The 20,620-nt window shown below is 43.4% G+C and overlaps 1 protein-coding gene across 2 annotated transcripts in view; it reads left to right on the forward strand.

The window, feature by feature from the left end:
* The window catches only part of DOCK11 (dedicator of cytokinesis 11), a 206,553-nt gene that overhangs the window by 42,782 nt on the left and 143,151 nt on the right, over window positions 1–20,620 (forward strand). For both annotated transcript variants that reach the window (XM_079765506.1, XM_079765507.1), the window contains exons 2-6: window positions 2,228–2,344; window positions 2,438–2,527; window positions 2,939–3,021; window positions 4,250–4,319; window positions 5,307–5,402. In XM_079765506.1, the coding sequence (XP_079621632.1) occupies window positions 2,228–2,344; window positions 2,438–2,527; window positions 2,939–3,021; window positions 4,250–4,319; window positions 5,307–5,402 (456 nt within the window). The remainder of the gene's footprint in view (window positions 1–2,227; window positions 2,345–2,437; window positions 2,528–2,938; window positions 3,022–4,249; window positions 4,320–5,306; window positions 5,403–20,620) is intronic.

The following is a 20,620-nucleotide window of genomic DNA, read 5'->3' on the forward strand; positions in this document are numbered from 1 at the left end:
TGACCCTGCTCCTTGTAACCTTAGCCTCAGGCTGGGGCCCTACTATCAATGCCCAGGTCGCCTGGAAGTCCAACAGGGATCCACTGACTTTGCTACTTGGAACCTCACCCTTTTTATGCCATGACCATTGGATCAAGCGTCTCTAGTACCTGTGCTTGCCCCAACTATGCCAGAAATTTGATACACCCTTTGGACAGTGTGCCTGGTACAGAGTAGACACATGAATGTTGATACTTTCTCCCCCAGTTACTCAGTGAATAATGCATATTCAACAAATATCAACTTTTTGTGTTATTTTAGACTGGCCACTCAGTGTGTGTGTGTGTGTGTGTGTGTGTGTGTGTGTGTGTGTGTGTATACTAGAGGCCCGGTGCATGAAATTCGTGCACGGAGGGGGGTTGTCCCTCAGCCCAGCCTGTATCCTCTCCAATATGGGACTCCTCGAGGGATGTCCGACTGCCTGTTTAGGCCCGATCCCAGTGGGCAGTCGGATCCCTAAATGGGCAGTCAGACATCCCTCTCACAATCCAGGACTGCTGGCTCCCAACTGCTTGCCTGCCTGCCTTCCTGATTGCCCCTAACCGCTTCTGCCTGCCAGCCTGATCACTCCCTAACCACTCTGCTGCCAGCCTGTTTGCCCCCAACTGCCCTCCTCTGCCGGTCTGGTCACCCCGAACTGCCCTCTCCTGCAGGGTTGATCACCTCCAACTTCCCTCCCTTGCAGGCCTGGTCCTTCTCAACTGTCCTCCCTTGCAGGCCGGGTGCCTCCCAACTGCCCTCTCCTGCTGGCCATCTTGTGGTGGCCATCTTGTGTCCACATGGGGGCAGGATCTTTGACCACATGGGGCAGCTATATTGTGTGTTGCAGTGATGATCAATCTGCATATTACTCTTTTGTTAGATAGGATAGAGGCCTGGTACAGGGGTAAGGGCCAGCTGGTTTGCCCTGAAGGGCGTCCCGGATCAGGTGGGGGTTCCCTTGGGGTGTGGGGCGGCCTGAGCGAGGGGCCTGTGGTGGTTTGCAGGCCGGCCACGCCCCCTGGCAACCCAAGCAGAGGCCCTGGTATCTGGAATTTATTTTCCTTCTACAATTGAAACTTTGTAGCCTGGAGCGGAGCCAAGCCTGGGGCTCCCTCTGAGGCCGGCAGCCATTTGTGTTGGGGTTATAATTGAAACTTTGTTGCCTTAAACGGGTGGGCCCAGCCAGGGTGTGCGGAAAGCTTTGCTTCCCCTGTTGCCGGCGGCAACCCTGGCCTGCTCTCTCAAGCTCCATTCTGCCGCCATTTGTTTACCTTCTATAATTGGAACTTTGTAGCTTGAGTAGAGGCTTAGGCCTGGCCAGGGCAGGCGGAAAGCTTGGCTTTCTCTTTTACCTAGGAAACCTTGCTCTCTGTGGCTGTAGCCATCTTGGTTTGGGTTAATTTGCATATTTACTCTGATTAGATGGTGGGCGTGGCTTGTGGGTGTGTCGGAGGTGTGGTCAATTTGCATATTTGTCTATTATTAGATAGGATATATATCTTAGAGGCCCGGTGCATGAATTTGTGCATGGGTGGGGTCTGGACAGCTTGGCCAGGGGGAGGGGACATGGGCGGTTGGCCGGCCTGTCTGTTGGTCGAACTCTTGGTCGAGGGGACAATTTGCATATTAGCCTTTTATTATATAGGATATACACTGAGTGGCCAGATTATTATGCGTTCAGAGATCATAATAATCTGGCCACTCAGTGTGTGTGTGTGTGTGTGTGTGTGTGTGTGTGTGTGTGTATCAGAGAGGAAGGGAAAGGGAGAGCTAGATAGAGACATCAATGATGAGAGAGAATCATTGATCGGCTGCCTCCTGCACACTTCACACTGGGGATTGAGCCTGCAACCTGGGCATGTGCCCTGACCGAGAATTGAACTGTGACCTACTGGTTCATAGATTGATGCTCAGCCACTGAGCCATGCTGGCTGGGCTGTGTTACTTTAAATTCAATAAATTTTGGAAGGTACGTGGATAATCAGAGTACAGTGTCATCTCACCAGAACTCTTGTCTTTAGCAGAGAGGTCTGTGTGTATGTGTTTGGTGTGTATGTCTAGTTATGGAGGATATTTCTCTTGAAAAGTGTCTCCTTTAAGTGATTATCATCATCTGTAATCTCTTCTCTTGTGAAATAATGTATCTTTGGAGAGAAACTTACCTTGTGAGTTTGACCATATTAACTTTCCTTTATATCTTATTAAGGAGAAGACCAAAGTTGTTGAGCCTTTGGACTATGAGAATGTTATCATCCAAAGAAAAACCCAGATTTACAGTGACCCCCTCAGAGACCTGCTTATGTTTCCAATGGAAGACATATCCGTGAGTTCACAAGCACTTTTTTTAAAAAAAGAGAAGTAACACCCTGCATTTGCCAAGCCAGTTTTTACAGCAAGAATGATCCTTGTCTTCTAGATCTCGGTGATAAGTCGTCAGCGCAGAACAGTGCAATCCACTGTCCCAGAAGATGCTGAGAAAAGGGCCCAGAGTTTGTTTGTCAAAGAGGTAAGAGGCTCAAAGGCCACAGAGGAACATTCATCGTATATTTCAAATATACTTCCTTTACTGTAAATGGAAAATAAAATTACTGTTACTTTAACTGACCTACATAACAAATCTATATGATGTGATACAGAGATTACAGCTTAAATACTTTCACAGGTAGCATGTGTTCTTAGTCTTTTCCTTTTGGATTTGAATATTGTCTGCACTTGGACTCAGTGTTGAAGAGAGCATAAGATTTGGCAGTTATTGCTGCCAATTGGTTTAGGGAAACACAGTCAATCCCCAAAGGAAGATCCAAGTACCAAAATTTCCCAAGTGATTTTTAAGTTTTACAGCTTATTACCTGATTTAAAAAAAATGGCTATATGTATACTTTTTGTACTTAAATTACATATTTCTCTTTTCTTTCAGTGTATTAAAACCTACAGCACAGATTGGCATGTGGTAAACTACAAGTATGAAGACTTCTCTGGAGACTTTCGAATGTTGCCATGGTAAGTACAGAATTCAAGTGAAGCCTTCTGAAGGAGAATTATTAAGCATTTTATCTTTTTTTTAACCACTTGTGAAACTTCTTAGTTATAATTTATGCTAAAGCAAAACCTCAAACAACCAGCATGTTTTGTAAATGCAATATTTTGGGTAACCGAATATGTCTTTACTTTGCTCACTGAAATTCTTTCCAAAATGCATGAGTTCACTTTTTGGCTTTGGTCTATCTATATTGATGATAAAATGATCTTTATTTGATTCTGGATAACATACTGAGTATTTTCCAGTGGTGTCAATGAAAAGGCTAGAAAATATATGGCTCAATTTGATGACCCCAGATAATCTCTTGACAAAGTGTATCTCTTTCAGTTGAGTTGAAGGACCACCATGAGCACACTGGCTCAGGAGCCAGTCAGGGTTCAAATTTTATTTCTACTACATACTTGCTAGATGACCTCAGGCCAGTCACTCAGTCTGTTTGAGCCCTCATTTTTCCCCCCTTTCTCATCCATAATACTGCCAACCTCACAGGGTAGCATACAAATAAAGTTTTGGAGAAATAAGACTTTGTATATCCTTTTATAGTTTTTGAAGTACTTACCCAGAGGAGAAAACTGAGTCCTAAAGATGTCCTATAAAACTGACTCCTAAGATGACCTGTCAGAGGTCATACACCAAACAGATGATAGAGTCATAATTACACTGTTGCTTTTTAAAAAATATCTTTTTATTAATATTTTGAGAGAGAGAGAGAGAGAGAGAGAGAGAGAGAGAGATCAACTGGTTGCCTACCGCATGTACCCTGACCAGGGAGGGCACCTGCAACCTGGGTATGTGCCCTGACTGGGAATCAAACTGAATTCCTTTCTGTGCATGGATGACACTCAACCAACTGGGCCACAGTGGCCAGGACACTATGTTGCTTTTTGACCTGGGGAAAGATAAGATTTTGCCACCAATAACAGCTCTAATAGACATTCTTTGACAATTTCTGCCCTTCCCTGACAAAGTATCTGGGCTTAGTTATATCTTTGCTGCTGGATGCACATGTGGGAGTCCTTATATAAAAGGTAATATAAGTTTAGTCAGAGGAGAGAATCTGAGTTTGGGAAGAAGAAAAGAATTTCTTCTCTTTGTCTTGGCATTTTTTTGCGAAAGAAAGAAGTCTTTCTTATTATGTTTTGTTTTCTATTCTGTTCAATGTTTAAGACAATTCTCTTGCATTTTCAGCAAATCCATGAGACCAGAAAAGATTCCCAATCATGTATTTGAAATTGATGAGGACTGTGAGAAAGATGAGGTAAAGATTGGGGCCCCTGCACTGGTTTCTTCAAGGTCCCTTCTATTGAGAGAGAGATTTCCTTGAGAAAAGATGAGGGAAAGAATTGTATTTGAATGATCTGTGGCCAACTTTCAAATTAATTATTATTTTTTTAAAAATAAAAAAAGTTGTTGCATTTTCAAATGGAATTGGGGGGAAAATCAAGTGAACTGGGCTGTGATTTGTATATAAACACTAGAAGCCCGGTGCACAGATTTGTGCACTGGTGGGGTCCCTTGGCCTGGCCTATGGGGATCGGGCCAAAACCAGCTCTCTGACATCCTCCGAGGGGTCCTGGACTGTGAGAGGGCTCAGGCCAGGCTGAGGGACCCCGTAGGTGCATGATCAGGGCCTGGGAGGGACGCGGGAGATTGGCTAGCCAGGGAGGGGCCACGGGAGGGCTCCGGGGTGTGTCCGGCCCATCTCGCCCAGTCCCGATCAGCCGGACCCCAGCAGCAAGCTAACCTACCGGTTGGAGCGTCTGCCCCCTGGTGGTCAGTGCATGTCATAGTGACTGGTCAAATGGTCAGACACTTAGCATATTAGGCTTTTATTATATAGGATGTTTTACCACCTGTGGGACATGCTTGTGGAGTTGCTTTTCCCGCCCTGGGCATGTGATGTGGTGATTCATCTGGACTCTTCTGCCTGATAGATCCCTCAGGGGACAGATGGCCTGGATGTCTGTGACATTTTGAGATGCATTTTGCTTGTTGACATAATGCAGAAGACTTTCCCAGATGACGGCTTATACAATTAAGTAAATATTGAGTGCCTACTGTGTGCACAGCACAGAGTCTTTCATTTTATAGTTAACAGTTACAAGTTTAATCAGGCATCTTCTAGGAGGGAGGGGACTGTTAGGTTTCGATTAGAAACTGGAGCAGGGCCTAGTTCGTGCCCCCCAAACACTATTTGATTTAGATGCCTGGCTGTTGTTTCATTGATGGTTTTTGCTCTTTTCAGGATTCATCTTCTTTGTGTTCTCAGAAGGGTGGTGTGATAAAACAAGGCTGGTTGTACAAAGCAAATGTAAATAGCACCATCACGGTTACCATGAAGGTAAGAAGTAGTTATAGTATTTAATCATTTTAAGGATATTCTCATTAGTACCTGTCTGGAAAGACTATTTCTTTAAAAAAATTTTTACAATAAACCCTAACAAAAAAAAACTTTAATGAGAAGATTCTCACAGATGTATGCAATTTTAAAAATCTGAAGTCTCAGGATGAATTGAGAAGTGTAACTTTAAAAGAAAAGTAGTTATTATCTTCTGAATCAAGAAGTTGAAAAAGGAGGCTTTCAGAGGAATAAAGAAAATAGCTTTGAAACAAAAGGGCATCAGAATTTCTGTTTCTTTTATTTACTTACTAGAGGCCCAGTGCACGGGTGCAGTCCCTAGGCCTGGCCGGCAATCAAAGCGTGAGCATCTGGCATGGAAGGGCAGGTCCCAGCTGACCTCCGGGCTCTGGGAAGCACCTGGGCCCCTAGGCCCCCGCGCATCCCCTGCCGGCTAAGTCATGGCACCCGAGTTCCCACGCGGAGATGCAGTGAGCATGGCCGGACGCCGTGGGTCGGGGCATAGCATGGGCCTCTGGGCCACCCAGCGGTGCCGCATGGAAGCCGGGCGCATGGAAGCTGGGTGGGCAGCACCCTCTCTCCTGGCCAGCCTCGCAGACGGGCTCCTGCGCGAACCCACAGGAGCCCGACCAGCCCCTGCAGTCCTGTGGCTGCTGGCCCGGCTCACCTGGAAGAGGCAGCACGGGTGCGGGGCAGGCTCCTTGTGGGCGCCAGCACCTGAGCACAGGTGGGGGGCTTCCCCTGCTCAAGAGCCTTGGCGTCCTGGGGGAGGGTAGCAGGGGGAGTGAGAGTGAGCTGGGTGGACACCCTGCATTCTCACCACACCTCTATCCCCATCACCCCCACCTCCAGATAGCTGGTGAAAGGTCGCAGCAAGTCACCAACACCCGCCATGTTTCGCGCCGCCCCCTGGTGGTCAGTGCATGTCATAGCGAGCGGTCAAACTCCCGGTCTCCCTGTCAAATTCCTGTTCGAACGACCACTCGAGGGGACAATTTGCATATTAGGCTTTTATTATATAGGATTTTTATTTCTCAAGTACAGTTTACATTTTATATTATTTCGTATTAGTTTCAGGTGTACAGCAGAGTGGTTAGCCTATCATATACATTACAAAGTGATTCCCCCTAATATTTCCAATACCCACCTGGCACCATACATAGTTATTACAATGTTATTGACTAGATTCCCTATGCTGTACTTTATATCCCTGAAACTATTTTGTACCTACCCATTTGTACTTTAGCCTTTTTCACCCAGCCCCCCAAACCCCCTACTCTCTGGCAAAGATTTCTATGTGGAAATAAATGCATTGAGTAGAGGGAAAATACAAGGTTATGTAAGATGGGGGTTTCTTGCCTCCGATAACCTCCAGCCTAGCTAGATACGAAACATATTAAATTACTATATAAAGCAGTACATTAGTACTGTCAGAACTAGAGAATTTTTATTGATATCAGAGAGGAAGGGAGAGGCAGAGAGAGATAGAAACATTAATAATGAGAGAGAATCATTGATTGGCCGCCTCCTGCATGTCCCCCACTGGGGATGGAGCCTGCAACCCTCACATGAGCCCTTGATCAGAATCAAACTCGAACTCAGGACCCTTCAGTCCATAGACTGACACTCTGTCCACTGAGCCAAACGAGCTAGGGCACAACTAGAGAGTTTTCTAGTTTGGTCAGAATAGTGAGTCTGTGTAATGGCTTTGTCACACAAGGTAGAAACAGAGAAAGGGATTACATTGTGCAGGGCCTTGAATGTGTCGGACATGAGCTTGGTTTTGTTTGGGAGACTGTGAAGAACCATTAAAATCCAAAGGTAAAACTAACAAGCTCCTTGGAGATTCTGAGCAGGGAAATAAATTAATCTCTGATACCCCAATAGAACCGTTCTGTCAGATATTCAGTATAAGATCATGTGGTTTGCTGAAGATGATTCACACTTCCATTAAGTTTTGAAGGTCATTATGTCTTGCACATTGCCTGCAAGCAGAAATTATGGGGATCTACCAAGGAAAGACTCAAATTTTATCTTAAATTAATATCTCACTTGCTGCTTTCCATTTAGTGGTCAAGTCCTGTCCTCACTTTCATTTTCAAGCTCTGAAAATAATGAATAATAAGTTGTAGGATGCTTCTTATGTGTCTCCTGCACCTAATCACAGGCCTTTGCACATGATGATAAGAGAATCCATTTAGTGAATATGTGCCAGGCACCATACTGAGTGTTTTATATTCTGGATCTCATTTAATCCTCATGGAAGCCCTGTAGAGGTACTGTATTATTAGGTTATGGATGTGGAAAATGAGGCACACAGAAATTAAGTGATTAACCCAAGGTCACACAGCTCCAACTTTTCAGAGGTGGGATTTGTACCTACACAGGATGATGCCTGAGCCTATGCTCTTATCCAGCACACTCTTGCTGCTCACTGGCTGAGTGGGTGAGTCTCAAGTCTTTATTATATCTCCTGTAAGAGTACTGGGTAAAGAAATGCATGTGTGAAGGTTACAATTCTGTGTGGGTTATTAGAAAATGGTTCTATGGTTCTTAAAAAATATGCTTTTATTGATTTCAGAGAGAGAGGAAGGTAGAAGGAGGAAGGGAGGAAGGGGGGGAGGGAGAGAGAGAGAGAGAGAGAAAAAGAGAGAAACAAAACAGAAACATTGATTGGCCTCCTCCCATACACACCCTGCCTGGGGATTGAACCTTTTGGTGTGTGGGATAATGCTCCAACCAACTGAGCCTGAAGCCCAGGCATATACCCTGACTGGGAATCGAACCTGTGACCTCCTGATTTATAGGTCAGTGCTCAACCATTGAGACACACTGGCCAGGGCAGTTTTATAGTTTTTGACTCCACTCCTTTCCCCTTAACATTCTCAAAATATTTCAAAGTTTTGTCCATGCTCAAGTATAAAATAAAACATTAGGGAATTAATCCTGTATAATAAAAGCCAAATATGCAAATTGTCCCCTTGGGTGGTAGTTCGACCAGGAGACTGGGAGTTTGACCACTCGATATGATGTGTGCTTATCACCAGCGGACGGCGCCGAGCATGGCGGGCATTGGCGACACGGCACTGGCAGTGGGCAGCAGTGGAGGCGCTGCCAACCCCGATAGGCCCCAATGAGAGCGGGATGGTGGAGCAGGTGAGCGGGTGGCACCAGGCCCAGGCAAGTGTGAGTGGGCGCCCAGGTGCTGCCCAGGGCCCAGAGGTCAGCTGGGACCTGCCCTTCCACGCCAGACGCTCGTGCTTTGATCGCCGGCCAGGCCTAAGGACCGCACCCGTGCATGAATTTTCTGCACCAGGCCTCTAGTATCTTTATAAAACAATCCACCACAGGGTTCCTTTCAATAGTGAGTTGATCTAATGCTGTAAATTATAATTTGATTTACTTAAAACTTTTTTAAGGTCCCCATTATAGTGAACCCTAACAAATACAAAATACAGTTGCCTATAAAAAGTACATGTTTTGCCCTAGCTGGTTTGGTTTAGTGGATAGAGTGTTGGCCTGCAGACTGAAGGGTCCCAGGTTTGATTCTGGCCAGGGGCACATGCCTGGGTTGCGGGCTTGATCCCCCAGTGTGGGGCATGCAGGAGGCAGCTGATCAATTATTCTCTCTCATCATTGATGTTTCTATCTCTCTCTCCTCCCTTCTTCTCTGAAATCAATAAAAAATATATATATTTTAAAAAGTACATGCTTTAAATATTTTTCCTAATTATTTAAATATTTTCCCTAAGGTACATCAAGCATGTCAAACTCAAAGGCTATCACGGGGTAAATAAACAAGGTTTAAGTTTATGTGGGCTGCAAAAAAAAACAAAAGCTTCAATTTTCATAGAAATGTAGGTTCATTTCAATAGAGACATGCTGAAGACAAAGGGCTGAAATAAATGAGTCATCATTAACATAAAATAATAGAACATTTAAATAAAAATTAATATGTGTTCTTGAACATTAACCCTTTGCACTCACTTGCTTTTTTCTCGATTCCTTTATTCTACTCAGGATTTAATTTTTTAAATACCCCAGATTTTACAAAACGCGGCAGTAGGATAAAAAACTGGAGTTTCTTTTCATACAAACTTATTTATTTGGATTTTTTGGGAAACATTTGACATATGAGCTGCTACCGATGCTAACCGTGTCGAGTCACACTCGACATCTGAGTGCAAAAGGTTAACTTACCAGACACTGAATAATTGCACAAATTAATAAGTGTAATGCAAATAAACCTATTTTTCTTGTTCTCTTAAAGTGAAATATTTCCTGTTGCACACACCACACAAGTCAGTCCAAGACTAATGACGTGGCAATCGGTTGCTAAAATATTCACTGCTAGTATTAGTAGAGGGAAATGGTGCGCCTCCATGTAAGGTGTGTAAGGGAAATGAATGCAACACGATTATAGTAATCAGTCATTAGCGAACATTGTAGTTCATTATTAATAACTAGAGGCCTGGTGCATGAAAATGTATGCACTGGCCGGGGGGGTCCCTCAGCCCAGCCTGCCCTCTCTCACAGTCTGGGAGCCCTCAGGGGTGGGAGGTGACCTGGTGATCAGGGGAAGGCGATGCCCCCATCACACCTCTGCTGCTGCCACTGCCAGCAGTGCAATCCTTGGCCGGCCCTGGTTACCTGAGCCTTGGGTGGCCCTGGGTGGCTGGGCAGCCACCATCTGAGGCTTGCCTGCACCTCGGGCTGGCCCTGAGCAGCTGGGGGACTGAGGTCACTGGGGGACTCCTGAGGCAGGCGCACGGAGTGGCCTGACCCGCCTGGGGGTGGGCCCGGCCATGCTGCACGCTTGATGCCCAGGCAGGGCTGAGGAGACTGGGCACTGCCATCTTTGAGGGCATGACAGTCAATTAGCATATTCCCTCCTTATTGGCTGTGGGCACCACCATCTTTGTGAGGGCGTGATGATCAATTAGCATATTCCCCTCTTTATTAGATAGGATTATGTATAACAGGATATTGTAAAAATTAAGTTACCAGAAATTTTATTAAAACATTTCTTACATACCGTTATAATGGCTGAGCCGCAACAATATTCGTTGTGGGCCACATACGGCCCGTGGGCCATGAGTCTGACATGCTTGATCTAAGGTATCCCCACTATACTTTGAGTTTGACATGCTTGCTGTAAATGATCTTTTGCCTAGCAACGGGGAAGTAAAATTGCTAATCAGCAGATTATCCTGGATTATCCAGGGGTGGGGTGGGGGGCAATGTAATCACAAAGGTGCTTATACTCGGAAGAGGGAGGCTAAAGGGGAGAGTTAGGGAAAGAGATAAGCTATGTTGAGAGGTGCTATGTTGCTGGCTTTGACAATGGAGGAAGGAACCATGGGCTAAGAAATGTGGGTAGCAACTGGAAGCCGGAAAAGGCCAGGATTCTACCTTAGAACCTCCGAAAGGGAGCACGGCTCTGCTACAGCTTTGGTTTGAGCCCAGTGAGTCCCATGTTGGACTTCCAGCCTACAGAACTGTGAGGTAACACATTTGTGCTGTTTGAAACCACTAAGTTTGTTACAATGGCAATAGAAAATGAATTCAGTCAGTTAGTCAGAGGTTGATTGTTTAGCTTGTGTATTAGCTACTAGTCTCTCCAAGGTTGCAAAGTTCACCATTTATAGGGGCCAGCCAGGAAGCAGAAATTCATGAAAGGGTGGAGGGTCTGAGGCAACCTGGTGACCATATGGCCTGGCTGAAGGGGACAGCTGCGGTTTGTCTCCAGCTAATGGTTATTCTGCTGCTGCTGAGCACAGGCTCTTTGCTTTCCCTCTTTTTATTTCCAGCTGTTCATATTTTGGACACTTGTTTTGTTTTCAGTGAGGTATAATTCACAGACCATAAAAACACATTTCTTTTGAAAACCTCTACCAACCAGTAGGCAAAGGAAGGAAAAGAAGAATAAGCCAAATTGATCATATGTACTACACAGCTTTAAAAAGAAAAAAAAAGAATAGGGACTATTTTGAAATAGTAAAGCCTATAATGAGATTTGGGAATTGTCTCTGAGTATGGATTTCACTTATCCCAGCTATTCTCCATTATGGATTATGAGTCCCCATTTTGTTTTTCTGGGAGATGAATATATATCCTGTATTCTCCTGGTTTCACCTCCTGAGCCATAGCAGTAGTGTTGTATTTCAGGATTAATCACTGCTAGTATGGGCATGAGAGGAAGGTTCAGCCCAATTCAGTTAAGGCAGTGGTAAGCAAACCGCTGCTCGCGAGCCACATGCGGCTCTTTGGCCCCTTGAATGTTCCACAAAATACCACGTGCGGGTGCGCACGTACAGTGCGATTGAAACTTCGTGGCCCATGCGCAGAAGTCGGTTTTCGGCCTGGGGGAGTCTATTTTGAAGAAGTGGCATTTGAACACTCAAGGGGCCAAAGAGCCGCATGTGGCTCGCGAGCCGCGGTTTGCCGACCACTGAGTTAAGGTGTCTGAGGGATTTTGCCAAGATATTTTTTCCTAGAGTAATTGTGTTTTAACTGTTATTTAGTTCACCATCGTTGAAATTAGTTGAAACTTGCAATGTTTACTGTACCCTCTCTGTATATAAGTAGAGAGCACGTGCGTGTATGGAGGGGGCTGGGAGTGGATTGGGCATCTGCAGCCGTTTTCTAGTCGCCAGGCTGGAATCTGGAGTAGTGAAAGTCCAGGCCCATGAACCAAGGTGCACCAGGGGACTCGGGCTTGTACCCTGAGGTGTTCTGTTCCAAGGTGGGGGTCATACACCTTCCTCCTGCTTCAGGCCTGGATTGGCTCAGGCCTAGGAGAGAGGCTAAACCTAAAGGTGGGGTGACTGGCTGACCCAGCTCTAGGAGAGCTGGGGAAAAGCAGAGGCAAAAGAACTGAGATAAAGGGCTGACAGAATCTATGAGACACTCTGAAAGGAAATTTCTATATATTTGTTTCTATTACAATGGCTTCAAAGTGAAGAAAATTAACGAGTGTCAGAAGCAGACGGGAAGATGATTCAGGTGTGCTATTATCTAGTCATTTTCCTGGTGTTGGTGGCAGTTATACCCTGGATGCATCTGGAGGCCCTTGCCTGCTGAGACCTTCAGCCCACACTGGTGAGAAGCTTTGGTAGCTTTAGCAACGAGCATCACAGGGCTAGAGCTCACAGAGTTAAGAGCAGAGAGCCTTTTCTATTGGAAAATTCAAGCTTTGATAGCCCTGTAAACTCACAGCAGACAAACCAGGAAGCTACAGCAGAAGGATCTGGGTATTCATCATGACTCATTGGCAAATAACAGCCTGCAGGAGCCACGCATCTTCCCTCCTATTTCATCTGTGCCTTCTTGATGCGCTGTGGTTTGACATTAGCCTGTAGATCACTCTGAGGCTGACAGGTATTAAAGCAGAGCAGCTTGGTGCCTTTTAGTGTAAGCTGTGCATGTAAGGGTTTTTGTTCATGTACATATTTCTGGATTTGAAAAATTATGTAGAATTAATCCTTTGGAAGGTTTGAAATGATGCACAACCACTTTTAAGTGCTTTTATCAACAAGTCCAAGTTCTTTTCCTGGACATTTTATTTTTATTGTTTTTATATATTTTTATTGATTTCAGAGAGGAAGGGAGAGGGAGAGAGAGATAGAAGCATCAATGATGAGAGAGAATCATCGATCGGCTGCCTCCTGCACACCCCACACTGGGGATCGAGCCCTCAACCCAGGCATATGCCCTGACCGGGAATCGAACCATGACTTCCTGGTTCATAGGTCGACGCTCAACCACTGAGCCAAGCGGGTTGGGCCCTGGACATTTTGACTGTCAGAAATAAGGGAATGCATTAACAATGAAGGGGAAAATAAAGTTATGAGAGAAGGTGGAAAGAAAAGAAAGAAGAAAAAAAGAGAAGAGATTGAGCAAAATCCAGTAGATAAAAGGAAATCAGAAGATGCCTACTATAAGGTCTTTTAAGAAAGCAGCCACATGACTTGTAATGCAATTAAATGATGTAGCTAATGTAATTCATATATGGGTTGCTTTAGAAAGTTAAACCTCCCTAGGTAGCTGTCACAGAGTTTTCAAGAACATTCAAGTCGATGGTGATGGGCTCTAGGGAAAAAGGGGCCGGTGAAGGAACTAAGCTGAGTTCTTCATATTGGAAGATTACTAGTATACAACCCTTTTTTTATGGAATAAAAGTTTGCATTTTCCCCAGTGTACATCTTCCCCCCAGATCTGGTCTGTTGTTAAGATATAGACTTCACCATTATCTGCAATTGTCATTTCCCCCCAGAAGTGCTTTTTGAGCATCCCCATTATTGACTGAGAAAGTAGCCCGGAGGAACTCAAGACTACTGGAGAGAGGCTAATGATGTGGATCACTCCACAAGTTGCAGTCTCGGTGCCTGAGCACTTCCTCTCACTAGGAGGATGTTGGCTTCACGCAGCTCTTACAGAAGCTCTGTTGGTTGTCGGGGGCGAGTAACCACTTTACTCAAAGCTTATAATTTGCTTTATTCTTGGTGTTCATGTTAAAACAAGACAAGTCTTGTCATAGGTGATTAATTTCCTCAATTTGTACTTCTAGTTAATGAAAACACACCCATTGCTACTCTTCAATTCCTGGAAAAGTTTTGGAGAGAAGTTTAAGATCATAGAAAAGAAATGATCCCTTTGACAGAGATTCCAATTCCCACAGAAACCTATTAATTTTCATTCCCTCTTTCTCAAGTAGTTGGTGGACACATCTGCTTTTCTTAACTTCTTTTTGTATTAGTGAAGGAATTTAATGTGAAGTAGATAGCTATGATATTGGACATGACCTTCCCATGTTATTTAGAACTGTTTTTCCTAAGGGATAGAATGATATATGGAATAAGGAAGAATCTGCTCTTTAGGGTGGTTTTTCATTTAAAAAAATCTGTTGCAGATTCTTAGCCAACCCTTGGGACACCCACCTTTATGCATCTTCTTGGCTCAGTTTGGTCACATTCCTCTAGCTTCCTCCTCCCCATGCTCAGCCATTAAACATTGAAGTGTCTTGGTATGTTATTGAGGTTGCAAGTTCAACTGCTTGATATATGACTCACTTTTGGGGCTCTTTCCTTTTCTTTTTTCTTTTTTGTACAAAAGAGAGTAATTTGTTATATATCTGGAATCTAAAAGTCCACACTTACTCTTTGATTGTTACGGGAGGGTTTTTTCCCCTTCTACAGCGGGAGAACAACAAATCAAAAGAGGATTTTACCTTAAAAAGCACATACAATATTAAAATAATTGCTGGGAGGCTGAGATCACTATGTTTGTTGGAACAAGAAGAAGAGAAAATCTTTTATCTTTGATATATTAGTGAGTTGTATTTCCAAGTCTACCATACTGTCTTTCACAGCTAACAAATGGGTTGCACTCATTTTATGGGTAAGAGATTTCTCATGAATTTGTTTTTTATGTTTTATTTCCCCTTAGTCATTGGTGACTGTCAAAAAATCATTTATTAGGGGTTTCTTATATGCCTGATACTATTAGAAATCAGTGAATTCATCATCAAATATATGTTGAGCACTAGTACATGTTAGCATTGTGGAGGGTAAAGAGAAGTAACATGTAGAGCTTAAAACCTATTAGGGGTGATGAGACACAATAAAAATAATGAATTGTCTAAAGGTGGTACAGAGACCAATTGTTATATGAGTCCAGACCACTGTGACCTGAGTTCAGAGATGGTTTCATGAAGGAGGTGGGACCTCAAAGAAAGGAAATCAGAAAGGAGATGAGTATGGCAGGCAATATGTACAGGGCAATTGTGTTAGGAGAAGTTGGGTAGTAATGGGAGGTAAAGTTGGTCTGGTCCTTTGGTATTTCCTTGTGCCTCAGTTTCTCCTCTGTAACATGGAGATGATAATAGTAATTGCCACACAGGGTAATTATGAGCATTAAATGATACAATATGAGGAAAGCACTTAGCCAGCAAATGTAATGGAGTAAGCACTCCACAGATGTCAGCAATTGTTATCATTTTATATTATTAGTAGAATTGTGGGAGTGCCTTGAATACTGGATCAGGCATGTGAACCATACCATGTGGGTAATCGAGGGTCATTGAAAATTTGAGCAGGGCCATGAGATGCTGAAAGCAAGCTGATAAAACAATTCATCTCTAATGAGAATGGTGGATTGTAGATCCCTCCTACTAGACTTTGCCTCAAACTAAATAGTTAAAAAATTTCCAGTGCCCAGTTATGGTGGAATTATTTATGAAAAGCTAGTTTGTTTTTAACCTGTTTCCCAGAGGGTAGACCTATGTGATATATTAAAACTTGGTAGGACTGTAAAATGAGATGGTGCAGAGAGATGAGTGATACATTAGATTGCCACCTTACTGGTAGGGGTTTTGCAGCAGGACAATGTTCGTGGCATTCTGTTGTAATTAAGCACAACTCAGTTTTCTGGTAAGTTGTGGGGTTTTCTTCCCCAGTGTGTCTTTTACCTTTCTGTAGAACAGATCTGAGATATCTTGCTGTCCTGCTTTGTCCCATTCCTCACTGCCTCTTTTTTGTTCTGTCCAAAACATTAGTCAAGTCAGTTTCCCTGGCCCCATTTCTGCTTTGCTCCTGTCCCACCTAGTTTGCCTACCTATTTTGCTCTAAAGCCTTTAGAGCATCCTTTCTCAGGGGTCCTGATTCATGTAATTTAGCAGAAAATAATTACCCTTTAGGTAACACACAGAGGTAAACACTAGAGATTTGTTATGTAAAATGATAAAAGGGTCTCTTAAATTAGAGGATACTAGGTACTCAAAATTTCTTGCCTTCCATCTTTGATTCAGATGAGTGTTAAAAGGCCTTTGTTCTTGCTCCAGAAAGGGTCATGTTCAAAAGGTTGTCATCTAGACTGCTGAGGGCCTTCAGAATGATCTCCTCTGTCTTCCTCTCTGTTTTATTTTTCTGGGTGGTCTGAATGGGCCTCTGGTCAGAATTTATGCTTCTCACTGATTAAGGTGGGAAGTTTTCAGCTGACTTCACCATCTAGGAAAAATAATAAAGCTGAGGAGGAAGAATATGGGCATTAAGAAACACAATTCTATTGTATGAAACCACTAGAGAATTTGCACTGAAGAATGAATTATTCATTCATCATTCATTTTGCAATATTTTATTGAGTCCAGGCACTGTTATAGGTCCTGAGAATACAGCAGTGGATGAGACATGGACCTTATCAGTCTAACAGAGACAGTAAATAAACAGATAGATGAATAATATATACGTGGATAGTGATCATTCTATGAAAAAAATAAAATACAGTGCTACGATGAAGCCTCTCAGAGTTGGAAAGATTCAAGCAAAGACCTGAAAGAAATAAGGAGAGTGAAGAATGTGGATAGGTGGAGAAGAGGATTCCAGGCCAAGGGAACAGAAAATGCAAAAGCTTGAAGGAGCTTGCTTGGGGTGTTTGTGGAACAGCAGGTAAGCCAGTGTAGCTGGAGTAGCATAATCTACACTAATAAAAGAGTAAGATGCAAATTGACCGTACCTTTGCAACACCCACCAGCCAATCAGGAGCGAGTATGCAAATTAACCCAACAAAGATGGCGGGTTAATTTGCATACACAAGCGCCAAGTGGCTGGGGGCGGGGTGGGATGCTTGTGTTGTCACCATGGCGACGACGCAGGCATTCCACACCACCCCAGCCGCTCTGTGCCTCTGGACAGCGTGGGAAGGCAGAAAGGTGGCTCCAGGCCCGAGCGAAGTTGGTGCTGGCAGACAGGAGAAGGAAGGCCCATTCTTGCACGAATCTTCGTGCATTGGGCCTCTAGTTAGAAATAAAGTCCAAGAGATCATTTGAGGTCAGATCATGTACATCATCCCAGGCTATGGTGAGTATTTTGAGTCTTATTTGAACCTCCATGGGAAGCCATTAGAAGGGTATGGGCAAATTCTCTTTGTCTCTGTCACATGACTATGATTCTAGTTCCAAAACTGACTTGCCTGTGTGAATTTGAGCGAGTTCTCGGTCTCTTAGGTAAAATGTGGATAATGATTCTTATTCCCTACTGACATTAAAAGAATTAGTTATTGGTTAAAAAGGACTTGAGGCCTTCAAATGAAAGGTATGATATAGAGTAATTGCCACTGTATAGTCATTATTTTAACAGCTGACTTCTTTTTGAAATGGAAAAAAAACAATGTAGACCTGTACCCGAAATAGCAACATCTTGGAAATTAAAAAAAATGTCAGGGAAGTCATTTTTCTGATTTTCCTTTTGGTTCCACATGAGAGATGTAGGCTACTCCTTTTTTCTTTGAAAGTCACCTTAAAAGCATCCCAGAAGTTGAAATCTAACATATCATAGAATATTAGAAAGAGGAGAGATTTTACAGATCTGTTGAAGCAGAGTCTGATTTTGACAGAAATGACTTTTCAAAACCCTTACTCTACAAACTGTGCTATTTACTTATTTTTATTTTATTGAATTTATTGAGGTGACATTGGTTAATAAAATTACACAGGTTTCATGAGTACAATTCTATAACATGTCATCTGTATATTGTACTGTGTGTTCACCATCCCAAGCCAAATCTCCTTTTATATACCATTTATCCCCCTTTTACCCTCTTCTACCCCACCCCCAATTTCCTGTAGAAAATCATTTGGGGAGGGTCACCCCTAGCCTAGGAAGGCTGCTGTGTTATTAATTCAGTTTCAACAAAAGTATTTGTAGATCATGAAAAAAAAGTGATCGTACAGATTATGTAGTCTGATTCCATCATTTTACAAGTGAGGAAACTGAGAAAAGCAGAGTCTTGAGGACAGTTTCACTGCTGGCGAGCAGGAGTGCTGGTTGAAAATCAAGATCATATGACTTGCAGGCATCTGCTCTCTCCCCAGATTCATGAGCTACCTACCTCAGTGTCACATTTAGACATAATTACAATGTTACAGGAAGTGATTTACTGTAATTTCAGATCCCTTTCCATCTCTTTTGTAGTGATGTGCTTGGCTAATATTGGAAGTGGCGGCTGCCACAAAATGTCTTTGCTTGGTGAGGCAGCTGTGCATGAAAAAATTTTTATAGACTATAATTTGACTCTGTGCCACAACTGTTTGCTCTGTATTTTCCCTTCCTCTGCCCCTCTTTGTTGCTGGCTATGGACTCTGCAAGTGGATTCTATAGACTGTATCACTGAGTTTTAGATTTGATCATTGTTCAGATTGTAATCTGGTGTTAATTTTTTCATATTAATTTTTGCTTGGAAAACATTTTAATTTTTCTCAAATAGTTACTATAATAACTTTAGAAAGTGGTGTTTTTTCATTTTAAATAAGCTCAGTATGTAATTTTAGGTCTGGTTCTATCATTTTAATAACAGATGTGAATGTACCATTGTTGTGAAAATAAGCAAACATATATTTTTGTATATACTGGTATTTCTCTATATATTTAAGTATATATTTATCATGTTTATACTTGTGTATGAATCTAGATTTCTTTAATTATAGCTCCAGTAAACTTAACTGTGGGTGAATCAAATATGAAAATATATGTATACCAGGGGCCCAGTGCATGAATTTGTGCACCTTGAAAGGAACTGTGGGCTGCAAGGCTCTGGTGGTCACAGGGGCAAGTCTCAGCCCATCCTCTGCGCCCCCACCTGGCTTCTCCCACTGTGGCCCCCAGTCCCCTCTGCCAGCAGCCCCGCTCTCACTGCCACTGCTCCCATACATTGATGGCACCTGCCCCGCTCACACCCACTGATGGCGTGGAGCGATTGGGGCTGGCACCAGCAGCACTTGTGAGTGGGGCTGGTGCTGTCAGTGGGTGAGAGTGGCGGCTGCTGCCCTGATCACCCTTCAGGAGCAGGAGGAGGTGGAGAAGCCTTGAGGGGCGATTTGGGCCGGCAGCTTGTGCGAGCACCGGGAAGGACCATGGCGCACAGGAGCAAAGAATTTTCAGTAACCACCAGAGGCTCTCCTTGATGACAGTGACTGGTGCCCTGCCTTGGTCTGGCGTCTCCCCTCACCTGCTCCACCATCCCACCACGGCCGATGCCCGCCATGTTCCGCTCGAGCCCTCTGGTGGTCAGCACATGTCATAGTGACCAGTTGTTCATATTCAGTTGTTCTACTGTGCAGTCTATTTGCATATAAGGATTTTATATATATAGATGCTACACACACACACACACACACACACACACACTTTCTACCCTTGTATACTAAGGCAGCAACATTTATTTGATTGGCATTGAAAAACAAAGTGATATTTTTCTTCTTGGACTCCTTTCTCTTGATATGACATAACCCACATGGCCACTCCCTGAAAGAGAAGCTGTAGCATTTACCAGTCTAACCTGTTAGGGTGTTCCTCCCACTGGTATATTTTTGTCACTCATTGCAAAATCAATGATGTTTAAACAAGTCCAAGATAACTGCAAGCTTATTACATCTATTTACTGGTTTTCCTAAAAAGAAATGCCCCTTAACATGTTTCTATTTTTTGTTTACTCATTCTATGGAGAAATAAATTGTTGATATTTCAGCTACTTTGCCAGAAGTGAAGTAGTTTTCAAGAACGATGTTGCCAAATAAAACTCTTTTCATAATTATAGTTTTTAAAATAGTCAGAGATCATAACTGGGTAATTGGATGGGTGATTGCAGATGGCAAGCTTAAATATAAAAACGAAATCCTGCGAGTAACATAAGGTGCATTGCAATGCATTTACTCAATAATCACCAAAAATCTATTTCCTTGTCTCTCTTCCCATTCCCTGACATTATTTTAGACCCATCATCCTGGGGAATTTTACTATAAGAAATGCTTGACACAGCTTGGAGTTTGTGGCTTATTGAAAGAAGCATAGATTCATCAGAGAACTCAGAATCCCCTATTCTCACTTCCTTCATTGGGTCCAAGACTCTTTTTAGGGGAGAGTAGAGAGGTGTAACATGAATGTATCAGGCTTTTCCTTTTCCCCAATTCCTGTGGCTTTTGCTATGAGTTGTAGTAACAGACTACTTCTTAACTGTTGTGAATCCCTAATTGCAAAAGAGTGGCACAATCCCATAGGGCCTTTTGATTAAAATCTCAGCATTCAGAGCACTCAACAATGGTAAGTAACGAATGGCTCAGTGAGTGCATTATAAGCTGCACTTTCACAAGTGGGGACACTGGAACAGCATAGGTGAGTGCAGTAAGATGTGCGGGTGAGAGATAAATA

The sequence above is a fragment of the Cnephaeus nilssonii genome, assembly GCF_951640355.1.
Source record: "Cnephaeus nilssonii genome assembly, chromosome: X".
NCBI classification, from domain to species: Eukaryota; Metazoa; Chordata; class Mammalia; order Chiroptera; family Vespertilionidae; genus Cnephaeus; species Cnephaeus nilssonii.